General features: G+C 51.5%; 2 protein-coding genes and 1 pseudogene across 2 annotated transcripts; 1 reads left to right on the top strand and 2 right to left on the bottom strand.

The window, feature by feature from the left end:
* Nucleotides 1–3,512: 3,512 nt before the first annotated feature.
* On the bottom strand, nucleotides 3,513–4,402 carry LOC101755414. The gene has a single exon (XM_004966212.2). It carries the CDS (start codon nucleotides 4,255–4,257, stop codon nucleotides 3,973–3,975), a length of 285 nt encoding a protein of 94 aa, XP_004966269.1. The 5' UTR covers nucleotides 4,258–4,402; the 3' UTR covers nucleotides 3,513–3,972.
* Nucleotides 4,403–6,718: 2,316 nt separating this feature from the next.
* On the top strand, nucleotides 6,719–7,509 carry LOC101755825. The gene has a single exon (XM_004966213.3). The coding sequence runs from the start codon at nucleotides 7,025–7,027 to the stop codon at nucleotides 7,343–7,345; it is 321 nt and encodes a 106-aa protein (XP_004966270.1). The 5' UTR covers nucleotides 6,719–7,024; the 3' UTR covers nucleotides 7,346–7,509.
* A 10,213-nt stretch (nucleotides 7,510–17,722) lies between these two features.
* LOC105914256 lies at nucleotides 17,723–22,458 on the bottom strand (annotated as a pseudogene).
* Nucleotides 22,459–22,471: the final 13 nt, after the last annotated feature.

Here is a 22,471-nt window from a genome sequence, read left to right as displayed (position 1 = left end):
GCTGAATTTAACAGTAGGAGTATATGTATATGGACAGATGATCCCACAGAGACAGAGTCAAGCGCAGACTCGCGGAGCATAGTGCCAAACAAGCAGACAGAGAATCCTTTGTCTATACATGTAGTTATAAGTACTAGCAGCGCACGCACAATTATAGTACAACTAAAACACCATTAGGGTACAGTTTCCAGGCTTCATGCCAGTACAACCGCATGATGCATTATATGTAGTTATGCACATGACGAAAGGTACAGTACAACTGTACAAGTGTAGCATCAGCGAGAATGATGCAAGCACACGTCAAGCACGAGAGTTACCGATTATATTAAAAAGTAGAATAAGCTCAAACTACAGCAGGGAAACAACATTAGTTGGTTGGATTGGGACATCAACCCGCGCTGCACCACGCCAACGCACTACTCAAACTCAACTCAACCCCACAACATCAGCCGGTTGGATTGGGACATCAACCGGGTCTCTCGCAACTCCGTCCGGTCGGATTGGGATATCGACACGAGCCTCAATGAAACTCCGCCCGATCAGATTGGAATATCGACCCGAGCTTCCCCGAACTCTAACCGGCTGGATTAGGATGTCGACACGAGCCACCACACAACCATGCCAAAGACTGGATCCTCTTTTTTTTAAGAAAAAGAAAAGAGAAAAAAAGGAAAAGAAACAAAATCACCCTCTCAGACAGCCATCGCCGAAGCAAGCCTCTTTGTCAGAATTGCCTGACATTGCCTTCAGAAAGGTCATGACGCTGAGGACGTTTTCAATGCCAGCTCAAACTGGGTGGGGTTTTCACCCGCCACATCCGACAGGGAAGGCCGGCATCCTTGTCGTTATAGGAGCCAAGGTCCATGTCAGATATGCCCAACGTCACCTTCAGGAAGGACATGACACCAATGGCGCCATCGACGCTGTCCTAAAGAAGGATGGGTTTTCACCCGCATTGTCACCGTGGTGTAGAGAAAAATGGTTGGCACCTCCAGCCCCACCACCATGGCGCTACTGGTGAGCCTCCGTATGGCTGCAGCCAACGACACTACCACGGGAATGCTAGCATATGCCTGAGCAAACTGTTGTCGGCCACGCCACCGCGGCGCTGCCGACACACCGCCGCAGATCTAGGGATGGCAATCGGGCGGGTCTGGACCCGAGACTCGCGGGTTTCAAACCCGACGAGGACGGGGGCGGGTCCGGAATTCCCCCGCGGGTCTCGGGTTTGGGGACCCGACACATGGCGAGTGAGGGGCTAGGTTAAAGATTTCCCCCGTGGAGGCCCATGGAGCCCGAATTTGGCCCACGAAGCACAGCTGCTGGCACACCGGCCTGCCTATCACTCACCCGCACCGGCCCACACCTCCCTCATACCGGTTTGCTCCACGCTTCCAGCCCAGCAGCCCTCCACCCCCTTCTCCTCTCTCACCCGTTCTCCCCGTGACCCCTGCCGGCCTCCACCCCATCCCCACTCCCCAGCGGTGGCAGCGACCGCCGTGCCGCCCCCTACCACGCACCCTCGCCCTCGCCCGCGCTGCCCCTAGTAGGCCTGGGCGTTCAGTACTACCGAACTGAACTGATCGGTTCTTTGGTTTTTGACGAAGTTCGGTTTTCAGGAAACTCGGTACCGATCGGTTCTTCCAAAAAATGGGTACCGACAAAGTTCGGTTTCGATTAGTTCAGTTCGGTACCGATTCCAACCGAACTAACCGACCAACTATTGAGTAGAAAAATTCAGCAGCACCGAGCTGGGGACCTAGCCGGGGATCTCGAGCTCGAACTTGACGGGGAGGCCAAGGAAGCCATGGAGGTGGCGCCAGTGTAGGTGGGGAGGTGGCGGCGGCAGTGCGTGTGGGGAGGCAGCGCAGGTGTGGTTGGGGAGGAAGCAGCGCCGGTGCAGGTGGGGAGACGGCAGCGCCGATGCTGGGGAGGTGACGGCGCCGGTGCAGGTAGGGTGCGGGGGTGGGACTAGGGAGGTGGCGCGGGTAGGAACTGGGAAGGCCAGGAGGCACGGGTGGGAAGTTTCTAAGTGAGCGACTAGCTAGGGTTACATGGTGCTCTCAAGCTGGGCTGATGGACCTCCTCGGTACCTCGGTTATTTCAGTTAACCGAGGTACGGAACCGAATTAATCGATTAAAGTTCGGTTCCTAGGAACTGGAACCGAAATTTCAGTTCTCGGTAAGTTCGGTCCGGTTCTCGATAAGTTCAGTTCGATTCTCGGTTCTCAGTTAAATTTGCTCAGGGCTAGGCCCCACCCCTGCACCCCTCGCCTATGAGTGCCACCCACGCCCCTCGGCCCCCTCGCTCGCGACAACGGTAGCGAGGACCCCCACAACGTAGCGACGGCGGCGCGGACCTCACGGGCGGCAGCGCCTAGGATCCCGACAGGCAACGCCAACGACGGGGAGCTCAGCAGGCGACGCGGCCCCGTAATGCGATAGCGGCGGCACAGCCCCCCACGGGCTGACGGTTCGGATGTCGGGGAACCCATCGGATTTCGAGCACCCGCGGGTTTCGAGGTCGGAGCAGCATTTTCATCCAAATGGGGTTTTAGGTTCAGGTGGGTTTTGCCGCGGGGGGTCCGCGGAAGCTTCCCCGACCCCAACCCGCCCCGTTGCCATCCCTACGCAGATCGAACAGACGCCGGCACCTTGGAGCCCGCCCGCCGCAGGGGCAGGCCGCGGCGCCGCTGGAGTTCCTGGCTGCACCGCGCCATGGAGTAGCTGGGACCGCGCGCCGGCCGCGGTTGCCGCCGCCGCTCAACGTGCACCGGCCGCACGCGCCGCCGTAGCCGGGCGCCGCCGCTGCTGCCAGAAGAACAGCCGTCGCGCGTCGGCCGCGGACGCCGTCGCAGCCGGGAACAGTCGCCGCAACCGAGCCACGCCTCGCGCCGGTCGCGGACGCCGCCGCAGCCGAGCCACGCCGCACGCCAGGCGCGGTCGCGGCCCTTATCGGGCAACGTCGCTCGCCAGCCGCCATCGCCGGGCCAAGCCGCGCGCCCGACGCACGCGCCGCCGTATCATGCTGCCTCCGGCTGGATCTGGGCCGCCGCTACACGAAACTGCAGCACCAGCGCCCACCGTTGCGCAGGCAGGGGAGCAGCAGCTGCCGCCCAGCCGCGCCCGACCCGCACCGGCCGCCACCGAATCCGAGCGAATCCCGCAGGGAGAGCACAGATCGGCTAAGCGGAGGGAGGACGCGTCGCCCCCGAGAGAGACGACGCGGGGGTAAAAAAAGATGGTCCCCAGCCAACTGCTGCGCTGAATAGAGATTGAAGTTAGCTTGCTAGGCTTTTCCTTTCTTGTCCAAACGTAGTGAATGAATTTCTGCAGCGCACACGTTCCGTTCATGCAGGAGTCTCCAGAAATTCATGCGTTTCAAATGAGGTATCTGTGCAGTAATTTAATTCATGGGTCTTCTCTTGTCCAGCTGTTGTACTGGATTCAGATTCAGTCTGCTCTTAGAGCGCGACAACAATAATACATGCACAAATTTATACACTCAAAACAGAACAAAACCAAAATAACCATTTTCCTTAAGAATGGCATGTTCTACAAAGCAAGACAAAGGTAGCTTAATTTAAACAACATGGGATACAGGCTTGCGTCCACTGTGGGTCTGTGGCACTGTCCACCGTACCAACAAGCCCGTACAAAACAAGCCGGCGTAGATTACAGCAAAAACAGCCCAACAAGAGATGAACAACCAATCAACAAGCAAAGCCCACGGGACTATTCGGAAGCTGCCTGTGTCTAATCATGATTTATATACTACAATTCCACTTTTCCATGTAACGAAATCAAGGAATGAACAGCGTCATCACGTTGAAACAACCAAACAACGATCCAAAATTGTTTTTAATCACAAATTTCTGAAAATCCACAAGCATGCACACGAACTGTTGCATCAGGCCGTCCATCGAGACCTTGGACTTGGAGACCCGGTTTCGTCGTCAGGAGGGAAAAAGGTCAGTTGGGTCCCCAGAGGAGCAGGTGCATGAGCTTCTCCGTCCTCTCGATCTCCGCCTCCGCCCCCCGCTCCCGCGGCCGCTGCCTCCACTCCCGCTCGGCTTCGGCCTCCCGCGCGCGCACCTTGGCCCGCGCCGCCGCCGCCGCCGTCCCGGCGCCCTCGCCGCGCGCGGCCTCCGCCTTCGCGTCGTGCCGGCACGCGGCAGCCGTGCCCGCCGGCTTCGCGTCGTGCAGGGAGGCGCGGAAGGCGCGCTCCCGCCTGCAGTACTCCCGCCCGTCGCACATGATGCCTCGCCGGCTCGCCGCCGCCCGCGCGCCACCGCCTGACTCCCGCGGGCACCAGCAACCTCTCCTCTCGCGGTACGCTACGCAGCCTACGCTACTAGTAGCTTGGTCGCGTAGGTTTAGCCACCTGAGACCTGACACGATAATAATCTTTCTTATAGAGGCCCTCTGCCTGAATTTGTCAGCCAAACGATCACGGGTAAGACCGGGCGCGAGAGGCGAGACCCGGCTCCGGAAACAAGTGAAGCGCGTCTCGCCAGGCGCCCGCGCGCGGGGTCCGGGCGGAACGGCGCGGTGCCCGACCCGCTGCCAGGTCCGATGGCGTGCGCTGCGCGGGGGGTAGGAAACGGTTGGCTGGCTGGGGATGAGCGTCCACGGTTTTGGCTCCGCCCGTACGCGTGGTGCGGGGCGACCGGCCGGACCCAGCGAAAACGCCCGGACGGAGACCCACCGAAACCAGTGGGTGGCACCGAAACTCGGCAGGGCAGCCAACCAGATGCCGGCGCACGGCACGAGGTGACCGGTCGGTGGCACGACACGTTCGTTCCAGTGGGGTCGCCTTTGTCGGCGCGTCGTGCCGCCCGCGCTAGCCCATCACTGAAACCACGCGCGATCAGTGTTAAGCAGCCGGGCGCGGTCACGAGATTCGGAGTGGTTCGAATCTCGTAAGCTGTTTTAGTGTTTGATTCCGTCGTGTTTTGCACGCGCCCATTTTTTCTTCTGAACCGCTGGACTCTGTGTGGACCGCGATATAGTTACTGTGTGTGAGACTTGAGCAGCATCTATGTTCAGCAAAACAGGTTCGTGAAACTCTGATTTGCAACTTGCAAAGTCCAAAACTCCAAACGCAACTGCGCTGCTCGCCGAAGTAGTCCAGCCCAGAATAAACAAGCAGAGGAAAATAACTCAAAGACTACCTTCGGGTTATCGTTGAGCCTATTGCGGTGGACAACTTAGGGCCTATTTGATAGCAACGTGCTAAAGTTTAGCACTCTATTAAAATTTAGCATTTTTTATGAGAAATGATAATATTGCCCATCATATACTCTTCTTAAATTACAGCAGAGGAGAGAGATGGGGCGATGGTGGGGAAAAAGTGGAGAGGGGGACCACTTTTAGCACTATTAGCACTCTTTAGCACCCCCTTGAGTGTACTAATGAAAAAGGATGTGCTAAACTTTAGCACCCTACTTTTAGCACACCTGTTTGGATACCCAAATGCTAAAAGAATGCTAAAAGTAGGGTGCTAAAGTTTAGCACTCCGTATCCAAACAGAACTTTAACTTCATGTCAGCTCTCTCATCAGCAATATCCGTAACTGCGAGATATTTTTTAAACAGTTGATGATGAATACTAGGAGGGGTATAGCTAAGAGCATCTTTACTGGTATGAGCTACTTCAAGCTGATAAATTTAAAGGAGAGAGCGGTGCAGCAGCTAGTCTTGGATGTTGTGCAGCGAGAGGAATGTGATTAGAAAATGAACAAGGTTATCTCTTCACTCCTAGCTAGTCTCTTGTTTTTGCACTGTTCAGTAAATAAAAAATTAGCTTCTACTAGTTTAGAGCTAGATAGTTGGAAAGGCTATAAGGGGGTGTTTGATCCCCGAGATAAACTTTAGTCCCTGTCATATCGAATGTTTAGATACTAATTAGGAGTATTAAACATAGACTATTTACAAAACCCATTACACAGATGGTAACCACTTGCTAATGATGGACTAATTAGGCTTAATAGATTCGTCTCGCCGTTTAGCCTCCATCTGTGTAATTAGTTTTATAATTAACTCATATTTAGTCCTCCTAATTAGCATCCGAATATTCGATGTGACATGGACTAAACTTTAGCTCTAGGATCCAAACACAAGGGTCAAAAAGGTGTGTGCAAGTACTGAAGACATGTTTTGAACAAAATAGAATCTATTGAATAGCACTAGCATATCTTGAACCGAAAATAGTAGCTAAAGTCCCGGTCAAACCCCAGCAATCATAGCTTCGTAGGGAAAGCGATGTTCTCTACGATTTTATTTCATCATTGTATGATATTAATTAGAAGGATGACACTACTTAGAGTAGAGCCTTTGTATAATGTTTTGCAAACAAATCAGGTGAAACCCATTGGTCGTAAGAAAAATCTGGTGAAACTCGATTAATAAAATATTTTAAATCAGTTCAGTAACGCACAATCATGTAAGAGAACGTTCCGGGCGCATGTAGATCACATGCACTGATGCACCTCACTCTTTTTCAGTGAGAGCAAAGGGAAGAATTTTATTTTCATGTAAAACTCTGCAAAAAAGAAGGTGAAATCCATTGCTCGAAAAAAAAACCTGGTGAAACTCGGCTAAAAAATATTTAAACCAGTTCATAAAAGAAATCAATGTATGCGAACGTTCCGTGCGTATGCAGACCACATGCACCTCATCTCACTCTTTTTCAGCGCCGTCGCGCCCCAACACCTGGTTTTTGGGAACCCGGGTGGAGTTTAGCCGGCCACTCTGCCGAAACCAGCGACCAGAGCCGGAGAGCCCCCTGTTTTCCCCTCCCGCCGCGTCCTCCTCCTTCCTCGCTGCCGCCAACTGCAACAGCTACCCGCCGGCTTCCGTATATATAACCCACCTCCCCTCCCACCTCGTCATCGGCTCATCGCCGCAGCGCAAAGCGTCAACACAACCAGACCAAGATCCAGAAGCAAGCAACCCGCAAGCTACTCTATAGCTAGTCCACTCGATCAAGAAACTTAAGGCCTTTAGCTCGGACAGGAGCGAGGATGAGCGCGCCGTCGTTGAGCAAGAAGGCGTCGTCGTTCGTGGTGGCGGCGAGCATGAGCGCGGTGGAGGCGCTCAAGGACCAGGCGGGGCTGTGCCGGTGGGACTACGCGATCCGATCCCTCTGCAACCGCGCGGCCGCCGCCAAGGCCACCGGCCGCGCCGTGCCGGTGTCTCTGTCGTCGTCGTCGTCGTCGTCCCAGACCGCGGGCGGCGGCAGCAGCGCCGCGGCTCCGGCTTTGGCCGCCGCCGGCAGGTCTAGGCGGTCGGAGGAGGAGAAGCTGCACAAGGCGTACCACCTCGTCTGCTGGGGCCCGAATTGATTTGATTAGGATTGGTTGGTTCTTCGTTTTGTGAGATTTCTCCTCTTCTTGCTCATACCGAGATGTATCTGCAAATTTGCATGTACTCCGTCCTCCTCTGATGCCAGCACGGGAATTATTGCTGGGTGAACAAATGGGAAATTAAAGGATTTGCGATGTAGCTACCTCTTGGCACCTGCCAATCTCAGCCTCTAATGCCATCCTTTCTTTGGTTGCCTGGCGTGGCAAAGGCACGATTGAGTGTTGCGTGACGTGTTGCCACTCTAAACGGTTAACCCTAAACTTTAAAACCTAAACTCTAGGTGTGGTCATTTTCAGGCTCTCGTGACTTATAGCACACGTTTTCTTAGACGAAAACGGGTTTGGAGGCCATTTTCACGTCATCGGTCCATCCCCTACGTTTTCGACCTTGGTAGCCGGTGTGGCTGTTTTCGGGTTCCCATGACCTATAGCACATAATTCTATGGTCGAAAACACGTCAGGGGGCCATTTTCACGTCCTCGATCCATCCACACGTTTTCGACCACGGTGACCGGTATCGTTTTTTTTTTGCTCCCGTGATCTATAGCACACGTTTTCTTAGCAGAAAACGGGTCCGGAGGCCATTTTCACGGCTTCGGACCATCCCATGTTTTCGACCCCGGTGGTCGCTGTGATCGTTTTCGGGCTCCCATGACCGCACACGTTTTCATGGTCGAAAACTCGTCCGAAGGCCATTTTCACATCTTCGGTCCATCACCCACGTATTCGACCCTGGTGGCCGCTATTGATGTTTTTGGGCTCCCATGACCTATAGCACATGTTTTCTTAGCCGAAAACGTGTTTGGAGGCTATTTTCACGGCTTCGAACCATCCCCAACGTTTACAACCCGTGACCGGTGTGGACGTTTTCGTGCTCCCATGACCTATAACACACGTTTTCATGGCCGAAAATGGGTCCAAAGCCATTTTCATGCCTTCAGTCCATCCTGACGTTTTCGACCCCGGTGGCCGCTGTGAGCGTTTTCGGGCTCCCGTGACCCATAGCACACGTTTTCATGGTCGAAAACTCGTCTGACGGCCATTTTCATGTCTTCGGTCCATCCCCCACATTTTCGACCCTGGTGGCTGGTATCGCTGTTTTCGAGCTCCCGTGACCTATAGGACACGTTTTCATCGACGAAAATGCGTCCGGAGGCCATTTTCACATCTTCGGACCATCCCCACGCTTTCGACCCCGGTGGACGGTGTCGATGTTTTTGGACTTCAGTGACCTATAGCCCACGTTTTCATGGTCGAAAACTCGTCCGGAGGCTATTTTCACATCTTCAGCCCATCCCCACGTTTTCAACCTTGGTGGCCGGTATCGCTGTTTTCGTGCTCCCGTGACCTTTAGCACACGTTTTTATGGCCGAAAACGGGTTAGGAAGCCATTTTCACTTCTTCGGTCCATCCCCCACGTTTTCGACCCCGGTGGCCGATGTCGACATTTTCGGGCACCCGTGACCTATAGCACACGTTTTCTTGGCCGAAAACGTGTCCAAGGCCATTTTCACGTCTTCGGTCCATCCCCACGTTTTCGACCCCAGTGGCCAGTGCGGTCGTTTTTGGGCTCCCGTGACCTATAGCACACGTTTTCAACCTTAGTGGCCGGTATCGCTGATTTCGTGCTCCCGTGACCTTTAGCGCATGTTTTTATGGCCAAAAACGGGTCTGGAGGCCATTTTCACTTATGCGGTCCAACCCCCACATTTTTGACCCGATGGCCAATGTGGACGTTTTCAGGCTCCCGTGACCTATAGCACACGCTTTCTTGGCCGAAAACGTGTCCAAGGTCATTTTCACGTCTTCGGTCCATCCTCACGCTTTCAACCCCAGTGGTCGGTGTGGCCGTTTTCGGACTCCCGTGACCTATAGCACACGTTTTCTTGGCTGAAAACAGATTCGGAGGCCATTTTCACATCTTGGGTTCATCCCCCACATTTTCAACCCCGGTGGATGATGCGACTGTTTTTGGGCTCCTGTGTCATATAGCACACGTTTTTATGGCCGAAAACGGGTCTGGAGGCCATTTTCACGTCTTCGGACCATCCCCCACATTTTCGACCTCGGTGGCCGGTGTGACCGTTTTCGAGATACCGTGACCTATAGCACACGTTTTCTTGGCCGAAAACAGGTTCGGATGCCATTTTCACATTTCGGTCCATCCCCCACATTTTCGACCTGGTGGCCGGTGTGGCTGTTTTCGGGCTCCCATAACTTATAGCACATGTTATTGTGGCGGAACACCTCGGATTAACTCAACTAAAGCACGGATAAGTCGCTTAACACGCGATCCTCATGCCTTAATTAAGTTAACTCGATGAGCCGTCGGATTTCATCCGATTTAACCACTTAACAGGACCGAGTTAGTATAGCTCACATGAAGGTGAGTGGTTCCAGAGAATACAACAGATCCACCATTGGATTAACAATTCATTACACACTGGTTGAAATCAGAGTTTTACAAGGTTTGAAAGAAGACAACAGAAGGCAAAACCATAGCGGGAGCTAATCGTCGGGGTCGGATATCCCTGGTGAGGCCAGACAGGACATCAGTGATCCCATTCCCCGCCGTCCGAGGAAGGATCCCACTCGACCGTCCACCCAGGAGGGAGCTGGGGCGGCCAAGTGCCAGCAGCAAGCTCTGAAGTTCAACTTCACCTGAAAAGAGTTGCCACAAATAAGGCTGAGCTTCTAAGCTCAACAAGACTTAACCGACCGGTGGGAAAGGCTACTCCACCTCTTCTAGACATGCAAGGCTCTTTGGCTGAGGGGTTTTGTTTGCCAAAAGCAACTATGTTAGGTCCTTACTTTCAATGTTTTAGCTCAGATTCTAAGTTCATTAACCAGTCTACATTGGCAACTTATACTAAGCAAGCATAGATCCATATTTATGTATATAAGCTCATCATCAAGACCATGTCATCATCAGACTCCTTCTTTACTCAGTGTAGCATAGCGATCAAGCAGTCTCAAACTGTGAGAGGCAGACGAATCGATTCGAGTTCTTTAACCATGCATGGTGAACCTAACCTCATGACATCCGCGCACCCCCGAGGGTCGCTTCCTGTGTCGGCCATCCCCATCAATTCCCTAACCCGTGTCGAGCCCACTTCCCTTGGTGCAAGGTTCCACAGACCCGGCCTCTGCCATTCTGTGACCACACTTGCCACCACGTGCGGCCACAGGGGAACTTCGTTCCAGAGACAGTGGATCGAACCGCTCACGTCTAGGTTCAATCAGGTACTAGGCTTCCCCATCCCATAATAGGTATGAGATTAGTACTTTCAAACACTTGATCACGAACACCACCACTGTCGGTCCTTAACAGATTCAATAAACAGATGGGGCGATCAGCCGACCACCAAAAGAGTTAACCAAAACCCTACCCCGTCCATCGTCCTTATAGTTGTAAATCGAAGAAAAACAACCAACTCCTATAACTCACGAATGACAGGAGATCACTCGACTTTTACCGAGTCTTATTAAGTATTGCAACTACTCGACCCAACAGACTAAAGTTCAGATCAAAGGAACTAAGTCATGCATCTATGGTTTCAAACAACTTCTATACGTAAATGCACATTCATAAGAAGGAAGGCATGTGCAAGTTTGGAAAGATGGGTCCATGCTCCGGGGCTTGCTTTCAAGCGGGGCGGAGGTGAACTGGTCCTCAGCGGGTTCGGCTTCGACTTCTGTGATTGGCGGCTCTGCTACAGCTCCGTCTTCAGGCGCCGGATGTAGCTCGTAGATGCCGTCAGCGAGATGTAACTCTACACGAATGCAATGCAGGAGTTAGTACTTAGACGGTTATTTCAACAACACTTGCAAGTTTAAGCTCAGACACTTGTAGCAAAGCTATAGGAAAGGTGGGGGAGAACAGGATAAAAGGGTCGGATGGAGATAAACTTGTGATCTGACCCTTAAACTTAAGGAATAACTGTGCCGGGGTCCTCAGACTTAACACAGAGAAGTCCCCGATATTTTACACAGATACCCTCGGATCAAGGAAAGAGATACAGCCGAGCCCACGGGCGAGGTGGATAAGGGTCGGCGAAACTGGCAGAGTCGGGCAAGATGGAAAAAGGGGTCGGGCGAACTGGAAAGGGGTCGGCAGCTTACCTTCAGGTCTACTGGTGAAGCTTTGGGGTCGGGAAGGAACAGACTTGGGCGGAAAGACTAAAGCGCTAAGGCTTGGGCGGCGGCGGTGTTCAATGGTGCTCCGGCGGCGGCGGTGCTTCTTGTGGCCAACAAGAAAGCTCTGGCACAGCGCGGAGGAACAGACGGCTAGTTGGTTGGGGAAAGAGTGGGTTTGAGCGGAGAGGGGAACTTCTCAAGATCTCAGCGGCAGTGCTCAAGTGCGCGCAGAGTAGGGGCGGCGAAACAGCGATGGCGAAGGAAACTCCGGTGGGACTCTAGTACTCCTTTTTATAGCTGCGCGGCAGAGAGAGAGAGTTTAAGCAGTACGAAGAACGGTAAGATAAAGGGGTGAGTGCGCTGCCCTGGCGGCGATTGAGCGGCGATGGGCGGCGGAATAGAGCTTCGAAGACAGGGTCTTCGGTCATTGGGCACTGGAGACAAGGCCGGTGCAGGCGCGGTTTTGCCGGGATTTAGATTTGGCGAAGGCGAGCGTGGTCTGGTCGCGGCAAGTTGCGGATTGTGGGCGGCGGATTTGACTGGCGTGTGATAGGAAGGAAGGTGCTGCCAGCGAGGTTGCAGCAGGCGAGGTGACAGGGCGAGCAGCGGCACGAGCGAGCGCAAAATAGCGGCTTGTCGGGGCACATTGCTGGTGAGGCGGGAAAAGGAGTTGTCTCTGCCGGAGCTGGGGTTGGCGAGAGCGGAATCGTCGTGGAGCGAGCTCGTGGGCGGCGCGACTGTGGAGAGGCGGAAAAACCGGACAGCATCGGGGCTTGCAGCCGGGGATCCGAGCGTGATGAGGGGTGCGAGTCGCGAGGCGGTGTGACGCAGCAGCGGCAAAAACTCTGCCACGGCGGCGACGGGGCACCTTGGCGCGTCCGGCGAGGGTGGGAGCGAGACGAGGCGAGGCAAAAAGGGTTGTAGGGGGCTTCCGCTGCGATTGGAGAGGAGGGCGCTGATCCATCCTGCCGCGACCGACGACTGGGCGAGGCGGCGAGCGTCAGAGAGGTGGAGCCACGCGGCGGGGGAGCTCTGAAACGGGCTCCTGCTGCTCCAGCGCGTCTGTCTCGAGAGAACAGGGGAGCTGGTTGTGGTCCACCAGTCAGTCGCTGGTTCTCTTTCATCTCCAAGATTTGGGAAGGAACACTGTCTTTGGGACTTAGAGAAGAACCGTCATTTTTTTGGTTGGGTCTTCAGGGGTTGGGGCTGAGAACCGGACCTTAGGTGCTCAAGCTCAGGAAAGCTGAGTCAGCGGGAATTAGGGACTCGGGTTAAGATTAACTTGGCTGATTAACCAAGGTCGTTACAGTTATCTTGGACGAAAACGGGTCTGGAGGCCATTTTCACGTCATAGGTCCATCCCCCACGTTTTCGACCTCGGTAGCCGGTGTGTCCGTTTTCGGGTTCACGTGACCTATAACACACGTTTCCATGGCCTAAAACACGTCAGGGGGCCATTTTCACGTCCTTTATCCATTCCACACATTTCTGAACCCGGTGGCCGGTATCGCTGTTTTCGGCTCCCGTGACCTATAGCACACGTTTTCATAGTCAAAAACGCATCCGGAGGCCATTTTCACGTCTTCGGACCATCCCCACGCTTTCGACCCCAGTGGACGGTGTCGATGTTTTTGGACTCCAGTGACCTACAACCCACGTTTTCATGTTCAAAAACTCGTCCGGAGGCCATTTTCACATCTCTGACCCATTCCCACGTTTTCAACCTTAGTGGCCGGTATCGCTGTTTTCGTGCTCCCGTGACCTTTAGCGCATGTTTTTATGGCCGAAAATGGGTCTGGAAGCCATTTTCACTTCTTCGGTCCATCCCCCATGTTTTCAACCCCGGTGGCGGATGTGGATGTTTTCAGGCTCCCGTGACATATAGCACACGTTTTCTTGGCCGAAAACGTGTCCAAGGCTATTTTCACGTCTTCGGTCCATCCCCACGTTTTCGACCCTGGTGGCCGGTGTGGCTGTTTTCGGGATCCCGTGACCTATAGCACACGTTTTCTTGGTGAAAATAGGTCCGGAGGCCATTTTCACATCTTGGGTCCATCCCCCACATTTTCGACGCCGGTGGTTGATGTGATCGTTTTCAGGTTCCCGTGTCCTATAGCACACATTTTCATTGCTGAAGATGGGTCTGGAGGCCATTTTCACATCTTCGGACCATCCCCCACATTTTCGACCCTGGTGGCCGGTGGGACCGTTTTCAAGATCCCATTACCTATAGCACACATTTTCTTGGCCAAAAATAGGTTCAGAGGCCATTTTCACGTTTTCGGTCCATCCCCCACGTTTTCGACCCCGGTGGCTGGTGTGGATGTTTTTGGGCGCCCATGACTTATAACACACGTTTTCTTGGACAAAAACGGGTCTGGAAGCCATTTTCACATCATCGGTCCATCCCACATGTTTTGTTGGTCGAAAACTTGTCAGAAAGCCATTTTCACGTCTTCGATCCATCCCCCATGTTTTCGACCCTGGTGGTAGGTATTGTTGTTTTCGGGCTCCCGTGACCTATAGCACATGTTTTCATTGCCGAAAACGGGTCTGGAGGCCATTTTCACGTCTTCGGACCATCCCCACATTTTCGATCCCGGTGGCTGGTGTGACCGTTTTCGGGATCCATGACTTATAGCACACGTTTTTGTGGCCGAAAACGGGTCTGGAGGCCATTTTCACGTCTTCAGAACATCCCCACATTTTCGACCCCGGTGGCCAATGTGGACGTTCTTGGGCTCCCGTGTCCTATAGCACACGTTTTCATGGCTGAAAACGGGTCGGGAGGCCATTTTAACATCTTCAGACCATCCCCCACGTTTTCGACCCCAGTGGCCGGTGTGACCGTTTTCAGGATCCCATGACCTATAACACACATTTTCTTGGCCGAAAACAGGTCCGGAGGCCATTTTCACGTCTTCGGTCCATCCCTCACGTTTTCAACCCTGGTGGCCGGTGTGACCGTTTTCGAGCTCCCGTGACCTATAGCACAAATTTTCTTGGCCAAAAATTGGTCTAGAGGCCATTTTCACGACTTGGGACCATCCCCACGTTTTCGACCCCGATGGCCGGTGTGGCTGTTTTCGGGCTCCCGTGACCTATAACACACATTTTCATGGCCATAAACGGGTCCGGAGGTCATTTTCACGACTTTGTACAATGCCCCACGTTTTCGACCCCGGTGGTCGGTGTGGCCATTTTCGGGCTCCTATGCACACATTTTCATCATCGAAAACGCGTCGGAAGCCATTTTCACGTATTCGGACCATCCCCACGTTTTCAACCCGGGCGGCCGGTGTGGTCGTTTTCGAGCTTCCATGACCTGTAGCACACATTTTCATGGCCGAAAACGGATCCGGAGGCCATTTTCACGTCTTCGGATCATCCCCCACGTTTTTTAGACCCGCGGTCGGTGTGGCCGTTTTTGAGTTCCCGTGACCTATAGCACACGTTTTCTAGGCCGAAAACAGATCAGGAGGCCATTTTCACGGCTTCAGACCATCCCCACGTTTTCGACCCCAGTGGCCGGTGTGACCATTTTCGGGCTCCAATGACCTATAACACACGTTTTTATGGCAGAAAACGGGTCCGGTGGCCATTTTCACATTTTCGGACCATCCCCCACATTTTCGACCCTGGTGGCCGGTATCGTTGTTTTCGGAGTCCCGTGACCTATAGCACACGTTTTCATGGCCGAAAACTGGTCCGAAGGCCATTTTCACGTCTTCGGACCATCCCCACATTTTCGACCTCGTGGCCGATGTGGACGTTTTTAGGCTCCCGTGACCTATAGCACACGTTTTCTTGGCCGAAAACAGGTTCGAAAGCCATTTTCACGACTTTGGACCATCCCCATGTTTTCGACCCTGATGGCCGGTGTGGCCGTTTTCGTGCTCCCGTGACGTTTTCATGGCCAAAAACGGATCCGGAGGCTATTTTCACATCGTCGGATCATCCCCTACGGCCGGTGTGGCCGTTTTCGAGTTCCCGTGACCTATAGCACGCGTTTTATTGGCCGAAAACGAGTCAGGAGGCCATTTTCATGGTTTCGGACCATCCCCACGTTTTCGACCCCAGTGGCCGGTGTGACCATTTTCGGGCTCCCGTGACCTATAGCACACGTTTTCATGGCTGAAAATGGATCCGGTGGCCATTTTCACATTTTCGGACCATCTCCCACGTTTTCGACCCTAGTGGCCGATACCGCTGTTTTCAGAGTCCCGTGACTTATAGCATACGTTTTCATGGCCGAAAACGGGTCCGAAGGCCATTTTCACATCTTCGGACCATCACTACATTTTCGACCCCGGTGGCCGATGTGGACGTTTTCGGGCTCCCGTGACCTATAACAGATGTTTTCATGGCTAAAAATGTGTTCGGAGGCCATTTTCATTGCTTCGGACCATCCCCCACATTTTCAATCCCGGTGGCCGGCGTGGCCGTTTTCGGGCTCCCATGACCTATAGCACATGTTTTCTTGGCCGAAAACGGGTCCGGAAGCCATTTTTCACATCTTCAGTCCATCCCGACGTTTTCGATCCCGGTGGCCGGTGTGACTGTTTTCGGGCTCCCGTGACCTATAGCACACGTTTTCATGGCCGAAAACGTGTCCGAAGGCTATTTTCACGTCTTCGGACCATACCCATGTTTTTACCCCAATGGCCGGTGTGGCCTTTTTCGGGTTCCCGTGACTTATAGCACACGTTTTCTCGGACGAAAACGGGTCTGGAGGCCATTTTCACGTCATCGGTCCATCCCCCTCGTTTTCGACCTCGGTAGCCGGTGTGGCTGTTTTCGGGTTCCCGTGACCTATAGCACACGTTTCCATGGCCGAAAACACGTCAAGGGACCATTTTCACGTGTTCGGTCCATCCCACACGCTTTCGACCCCGGTGGCCAGTATCGCTCTTTTCAGGCTCCCGTGACCTATAGCACACGTTTTCTCGGCCGAAAACTTGTCCGGAGGCCATTTTCACGGCTTCGGACCATCCTCACGTTTTCGACCCCAATGGCTGTTGTGATCGTTTTCGGGCTCCCGTGACTTATAGCACATATTTTCATGGTCGAAAACTCGTCAGAAGGCCATTTTCACATCTGATATGAACCCGCTAGGGTTGATTCTCGATCTTTCAATTAGAGGTGTGGATAACTCGATTGGTGGATGGAGACGACGTTCACAGCCCGACTACAGCCTTCCAAGCTGTGCCCTAGCAACCGATACATCACCTCCAATGGCTTCCGCAATCTTGTGGAGCGCGTCACCCGGCCACTAGGGCACTCATCCTGCAAGCAATCGAAGAACAAGCAAGAACAAGTAGAACAAGCAACTCAATTGGAAATATGGAGATGAAAACCAATCTGAAATCACAAAGTTGGGATTCTGAATCGAGTAGAACAGATAGTCTAGTCGACACACGCGTCTATAAGGAAGTAGCAATGGCTAAACTTACATCAAAACAAAACCCAATCTGTTTGTGGTGGCTCTAATCCTTATTAATACCTAGGAGGACGACCATTGGGGTGTTGGGGTCGTGCTCCAACCCTAGGACATGTCCCTAATGGACCCAACTTGATACACGGCCCATTGGGCTAAAATAAGGTGACGCAACACCTCTGGACAGAAAACCTCTTGGTAGTATTTTGGTGAATGCCGCCGCCTCAGAATAGATATAGACATGAGTCCAGATCCATATTAAAATAGACTTCATAAGGATTCCAAGAAGTAATTGAATGTCTACAACGGAGTCCGGATGAGGTCGTGGCGGCCGTTGCAAGTTAGGCCAGAGCTGCAGTCCGAATCCAGCACCAAAACGTGTTGGATTGGATCTCTTTCTTTCCTTGGGCCAAAAGTGACGTGATGGCCTAGTGGAGGACGTTGGGAATACTTGGACTTGGCCCCCAATCTACTTCTTTGGTCCTCTATGCCTTCCTTGTGTGTTTAACACTATTTTTGATCCACGTATGTATTTCTGAAATTGACAACGAACACACATCATGGTGCAACATCAATTCATCAAATGTATCAAATACAATCATGGTAAAGAATTGTTTCACCTGAATCAAAAGTTACTAATGTGGTTGTATCCGAGCAGGTTATGTCCTGATCATTCTCCCCTTCTTGGCTGCAAGTCGTCCTCGACTCGCTCCAATGGCATTCTAAGGTAGTTGCTTTGATGTTGGAGCACGGAGCGACGACCATGCTGCATGGCCACAACCAGTAATGCTCCCCTTCTTTGGCCTTACCCTATTGCATATGGAAAAAATTAGAAAAACTTTGCAAGACATTATTAGTGTCAGTGCAGCCTTCTATTTGATCATGGTATTGTTGCCGAAAACGATATTTCAGATTAGAGCAAATATAAACTTTATGCACCAAATATTCGCATTTGCTGTCGTATTTGCCAATTGGATGAAGTGAACAATGATTAAAACTTGGCAAACCAGAATCAAATTTAAGTTTCTCTTGTAGACAATTTAGATTACACAGAATATCAAATTCAATATAGACAGCAAATTCAGTTCGTCTTGTGCACAAGTAATAGGATAAAAAGGCTTATCTTGAACAGATTTGTATTGTTCCAAACAAAAAGTATCACATTTATTCACTACTTTTGGCATAGGATTTAAAGAATCAACAGCACACAAGTTCACTTTATCGCAAGGAATAGCAAGTAAATCATTTTGTGACAAAGGAAAATCAGCAATGGGTTCCAATTTTTGTTGCTCTTCATTGGCATGCCGAGTGGATAAATTTTGGTTATTATGGGTCACATCATTATTGCAAGTACTCACAGATAATAGAATCTCCTTTTTAGCATTGAGAGCAAGATAATACAATTGAGCAATATGTGTGCATGATTTGCTAATTAACAAAGTTTGAATTTCAGAATTGAGCCCTCTCATGAACTTGCTCATAACATTTTCCATGCATTCATCTAATCCACCATACATGATACAAATTTTAAAATCATGGAAGTATTCTTTCACAGTCCTACTACCTTGTCTCAAGTTGTCTAATTTTGCAAGCAAATAATTAGCATAATATTCAGGAATGAATACATCTCTAAAAAGACATTTGAAGTCTTCCCAAGATTCTAGAACTTTCTTACGCCTACAAATGTGTTTCCAGTGTAGCAAGGCAAATTCAGTCAAAATATTAGAGGCAATATAAATCTTTTGTTTCTGAGATAGATCATGCTCATCAAATTCATTTATCTACTTTTAACTCCCAATCAATATAAGCTTTGGATCAAACTTACCATCATATAACGGCAAGTGTTGAATGACATCCTGAATATGAGGGTCTAGTTTCAACGGCTCAACAATCTCTGTATAACCTACCATAATTAGTAGAAAATAAGAAACACAAAAATAATATGTATCCTCCTGTCAACTACTATGATGTGTCGGTTGTAATTCTCTCTAACTCAACTTGTTTAAAACAAACCCTTACAAGTTCTTACCAAGCCAAACAGGAGGTGACGGCAACCAACAAGTCTGCAACCATGGAGAGAAGTGTATCGGTGCCGCAGCAAAAAAAAATATGTCAAGCTGTAGTCGAATATGTGGAGCTGTAGGTGGGCTAAAGCAAGGAAATATACTAGCACCATGTTAGTCACAAAAGCAAGTTGAATAATCGCTCAACGGTGGTACGGTGCTGATCCTAGCCTAGATCGTGCTAGAGACGCGAGCCTGGACACAAAGGAAGTCACAACACACCACCGGAAAACAATAGAGAAGCACAACGAACAGCCCCTTTTCTTCCTATTTATTTTGTCTTTCTTTCCTTTTTTTCTTCTTTTTTTTTCAGGGGTCCTCAAATCTGATTATATGAACAAGAGGACTTCACAAAAGTCACACACCACACAAACTTTTTCCGAAAGGATAGGGGTATTCCGAAAGGATAGAAATCAGATTCGGACTCAAGACAGCAACAAGGCAACTGTCAATTTAGACTCCAAACCGATTCCAACTCGAAACTCAGCACCACGTGGAATTCGGTCTTAAACAAACTCAGAGTCCTACTCAGCCTTGAACACAAATATGTATTCAGATTCAGCCAACAGAAGGTTTTATATGGTAGCACACGTCTGTGACTAGAACGTGACAAGAACTCGAAACTCTAAAGGACTAAAACTAAGACCAGCAACTCGACACAACCGATGCAACCAAAAACTCAACAAGCCCTAACTAAACAGTGCTAGCAAAGGCTCAAAGGATTTATAGGATTGTGGGTAAACTAATCTACTATTTTTTTGGCCTTTTTTGGACTATGGGAAAGTAAAATAGAGAAGGATTGGAAGTCTCTCACCGATAAACCTTGCTCTGATTACCAACTGATAATTACAATTGAGTTCAGATTAGCTTTCATCTCCATATTTGCAATTGAGTTGCTTGTTCTACTTGTTCTTCGATTGCTTGCAGGACGAGTGCCCTAGTGGTCGGGTGACGCGCTCCACAAGATCGCGGCAGCCATTGGAGGTGGTGTATCGGTTGTTAAGGCGCAGCTTGGAAGGCTGTAGTCGGGTTGTGAACGTCGTCTCCATCGACCAATCGAGTTATCCCATGCCTCTCATCGAAAGATCGGGAATCAACCCTAGCGGGTTCATATCAACATCTTCGGTTCATCCCCCACGTTTTCGACCCTGGTTGCCGGTATCGCTTTCTTCGGGCTCCTATGACCTATAACATACGTTTTCTTAGCCGAAAATAGGTTTGGAGGCCATTTTCACGTCTTCAATTCGTCCCCCATGTTTTCGACCCCGGTGATCGGTGTGGCCGTTTTCTGGCTCCCGTGAATTATAGCACACGTTTTCATCGTCGAAAACACGTCCGGAGGCCATTTTCACGTCTTCGGACTATCCCTACGCTTTCGACCCCGGTGGCCGGTGTCGATGTTTTCGGACTCCCGTGATCTATAGCACACGTTTTCATGGTCGAAAACTCGTCCGAAGGCCATTTTCACATCTTCGGCCCATCCTCACGTTTTCGACCCTGGTGGCCAGTATCGCTGTTTTCGGGCTCCCGTGACCTTTAGCCATTTTCACGGAACCCATTCACCACCACCACCAACAACAACAACGCCAAAGTCCCAAGCAAGCTGGTTAGGCTATCGTTGAACCATGCAAATCCATGATATTATACATGTCCACAATGAAAGTTTTGGTGGAGCAAAAGAGTGAATAGAAAAGACTTACCTTCTTGTCGAGTTCAAGCTTTTTCTTGGTTATATTCTTCTCGCACAATGTCATTTTCTTCAGAAAACCACTTTGCTCCTTTTTTGCAGTTAGTTCATTTTCAGCAGCCTGATTCTCTTCCTGCACTTGCTGAAGGGACTCTCTGCCTCTGCAAGCTCAGCCTCCATTTTCTGTCTTTTTCGATGGTATAGAGTTGCCACAGGGAATGCTCTGCCTTCAACAGTTTCTGGGGGAAGGAATCAAGGAGTGAGCATAATTAATTATATAAACTGCAGGCAAAGCTCGCGCAAAGACTAACAAACCAGGTCCTGGTGGAGGCGTAGATGCTTCTCTGCCTCTTCTTTTTGCGCCTTCTTCTGCTTCCGCTCCATGACAATGGTCCTTTTATCTTGATATGCAAGCGCAGAGTTCTCTTCGGCCCTGGCTTTCTGCTCCTCGAGCTCGTCGTACTCCCTCCTAAGCTCATCGGAGCCTGAGATCTGCTCCAGAAGCACGGTGAGCTCCTTGGGGTTCTTGGAGGCGATGGATTCCACATCACCCTGCAGTGCCCATCGTCAGTGGCCACAAATAAACCCTAGGTTAAAAACCGCAAATTATCAGGGAGATACAATGACGAAGGGAATAAATGGAGAGACCTGGAAGACAAGGAAGTTGCGGGCCTTTACGAGAGGATGCCGAGGGATCTGAGCTTGGCGTTGTAGTCGTCCCAGGAGACAAGGCGGCCGTCGATGCGGTACTCACTGCCGCCGGCGCCGGTGATGGTGCGGGTGAAGTGGAGCTCCTCCTGGTTGGGTTGGCGGTAGACGTCCTGGCGGTAGACGAGGCGGACGGAAGCCCTGCGACCCTTGGCCTCCTTGTCGCGGTCATCGAGGGCGTAGATGAGGTCCTTGAGCTGCGCGCCGCGGAGGTGCGCTGAGCGCACGCCGAGCATGAAGCTGATGGCATCCATCAGGTTCGACTTGCCGGTGCAGTTGGGGCCGATGATGGCTGTGAAATCGAAGAAGGGCCCAATCGTCTGCGTACCCTTGTACGACTTGAAGTTCTCCACCTCCAGCCGGTGGATCCGACCGCCGCCACCGTCGGGATGTCGCTGGTGCGCCCATCCTCCTCCTCCGCCGCCGTCTCCGCCGTCTTCTTCCCTCCACCTTCAAGCTAGGATTTCGGTCGGACCGGAGGCATTCGAAAACAGACAGACGGGAGGAAGGGGATGAAGACGGGTTCACCCTGGCCCCCCGGGTGCCTCCCTTGGATGCAGAAGCAACGGTCCAGATGCACCGTATTTTTGGACGGCGCAACATAAACGGTTGATGCAAATATAGCTTAGCAAAATAGGCCCGCCCGGCCCGATGCTCATTTAGGGCCGGGCATAGCGCTGATTTTCCCGGTGCGTGGGCCCAAGCTCAGCGTAAATAATTAAATGAATTACATTTTAAAAAGGATGGAAGGCTCAGTCCAAGCCCGGTCCAAATTGGGCCTGATTTTGTTAGCCCGGTGGAGTTAGTTGCTTGGCAGAGATTTTTGAGCCTGAAAGGAACCAAGCTTTTTGCCGATCCAGCCCGAGTTTTCCTCAAGCCTAGACGCAGCATACGCAGTTCAAATGGATGCATATCGGCAGCCCGAGTTTTCCTCAAGCCTAGACGCAGCATACGCAGTTCAAATGGATGCAAAACTTAGTTCAAATGGATGCAAAACTTGTATCACACACGGGGCAATGTGTGCGAGGTAGGGGAGGTCAAAGTAATACCTGCTCTCCATGCAACGTCGAACT

This window comes from Setaria italica, chromosome IV (genome assembly GCF_000263155.2).
Source record: "Setaria italica strain Yugu1 chromosome IV, Setaria_italica_v2.0, whole genome shotgun sequence".
NCBI classification, from domain to species: Eukaryota; Viridiplantae; Streptophyta; class Magnoliopsida; order Poales; family Poaceae; genus Setaria; species Setaria italica.
Note: the sequence above shows the minus strand (reverse complement) of the source record. Positions and strands in the feature narration are given on the sequence as shown.

Coding starts and splice junctions, on each gene's coding strand:
- LOC101755825 (XM_004966213.3), top strand. CDS start 7,025: ATGAGCGCGCCGTCGTTGAGCAAGAAGGCGTCGTCGTTCGTGGTGGCG.
- LOC101755414 (XM_004966212.2), bottom strand. CDS start 4,257: ATGTGCGACGGGCGGGAGTACTGCAGGCGGGAGCGCGCCTTCCGCGCC.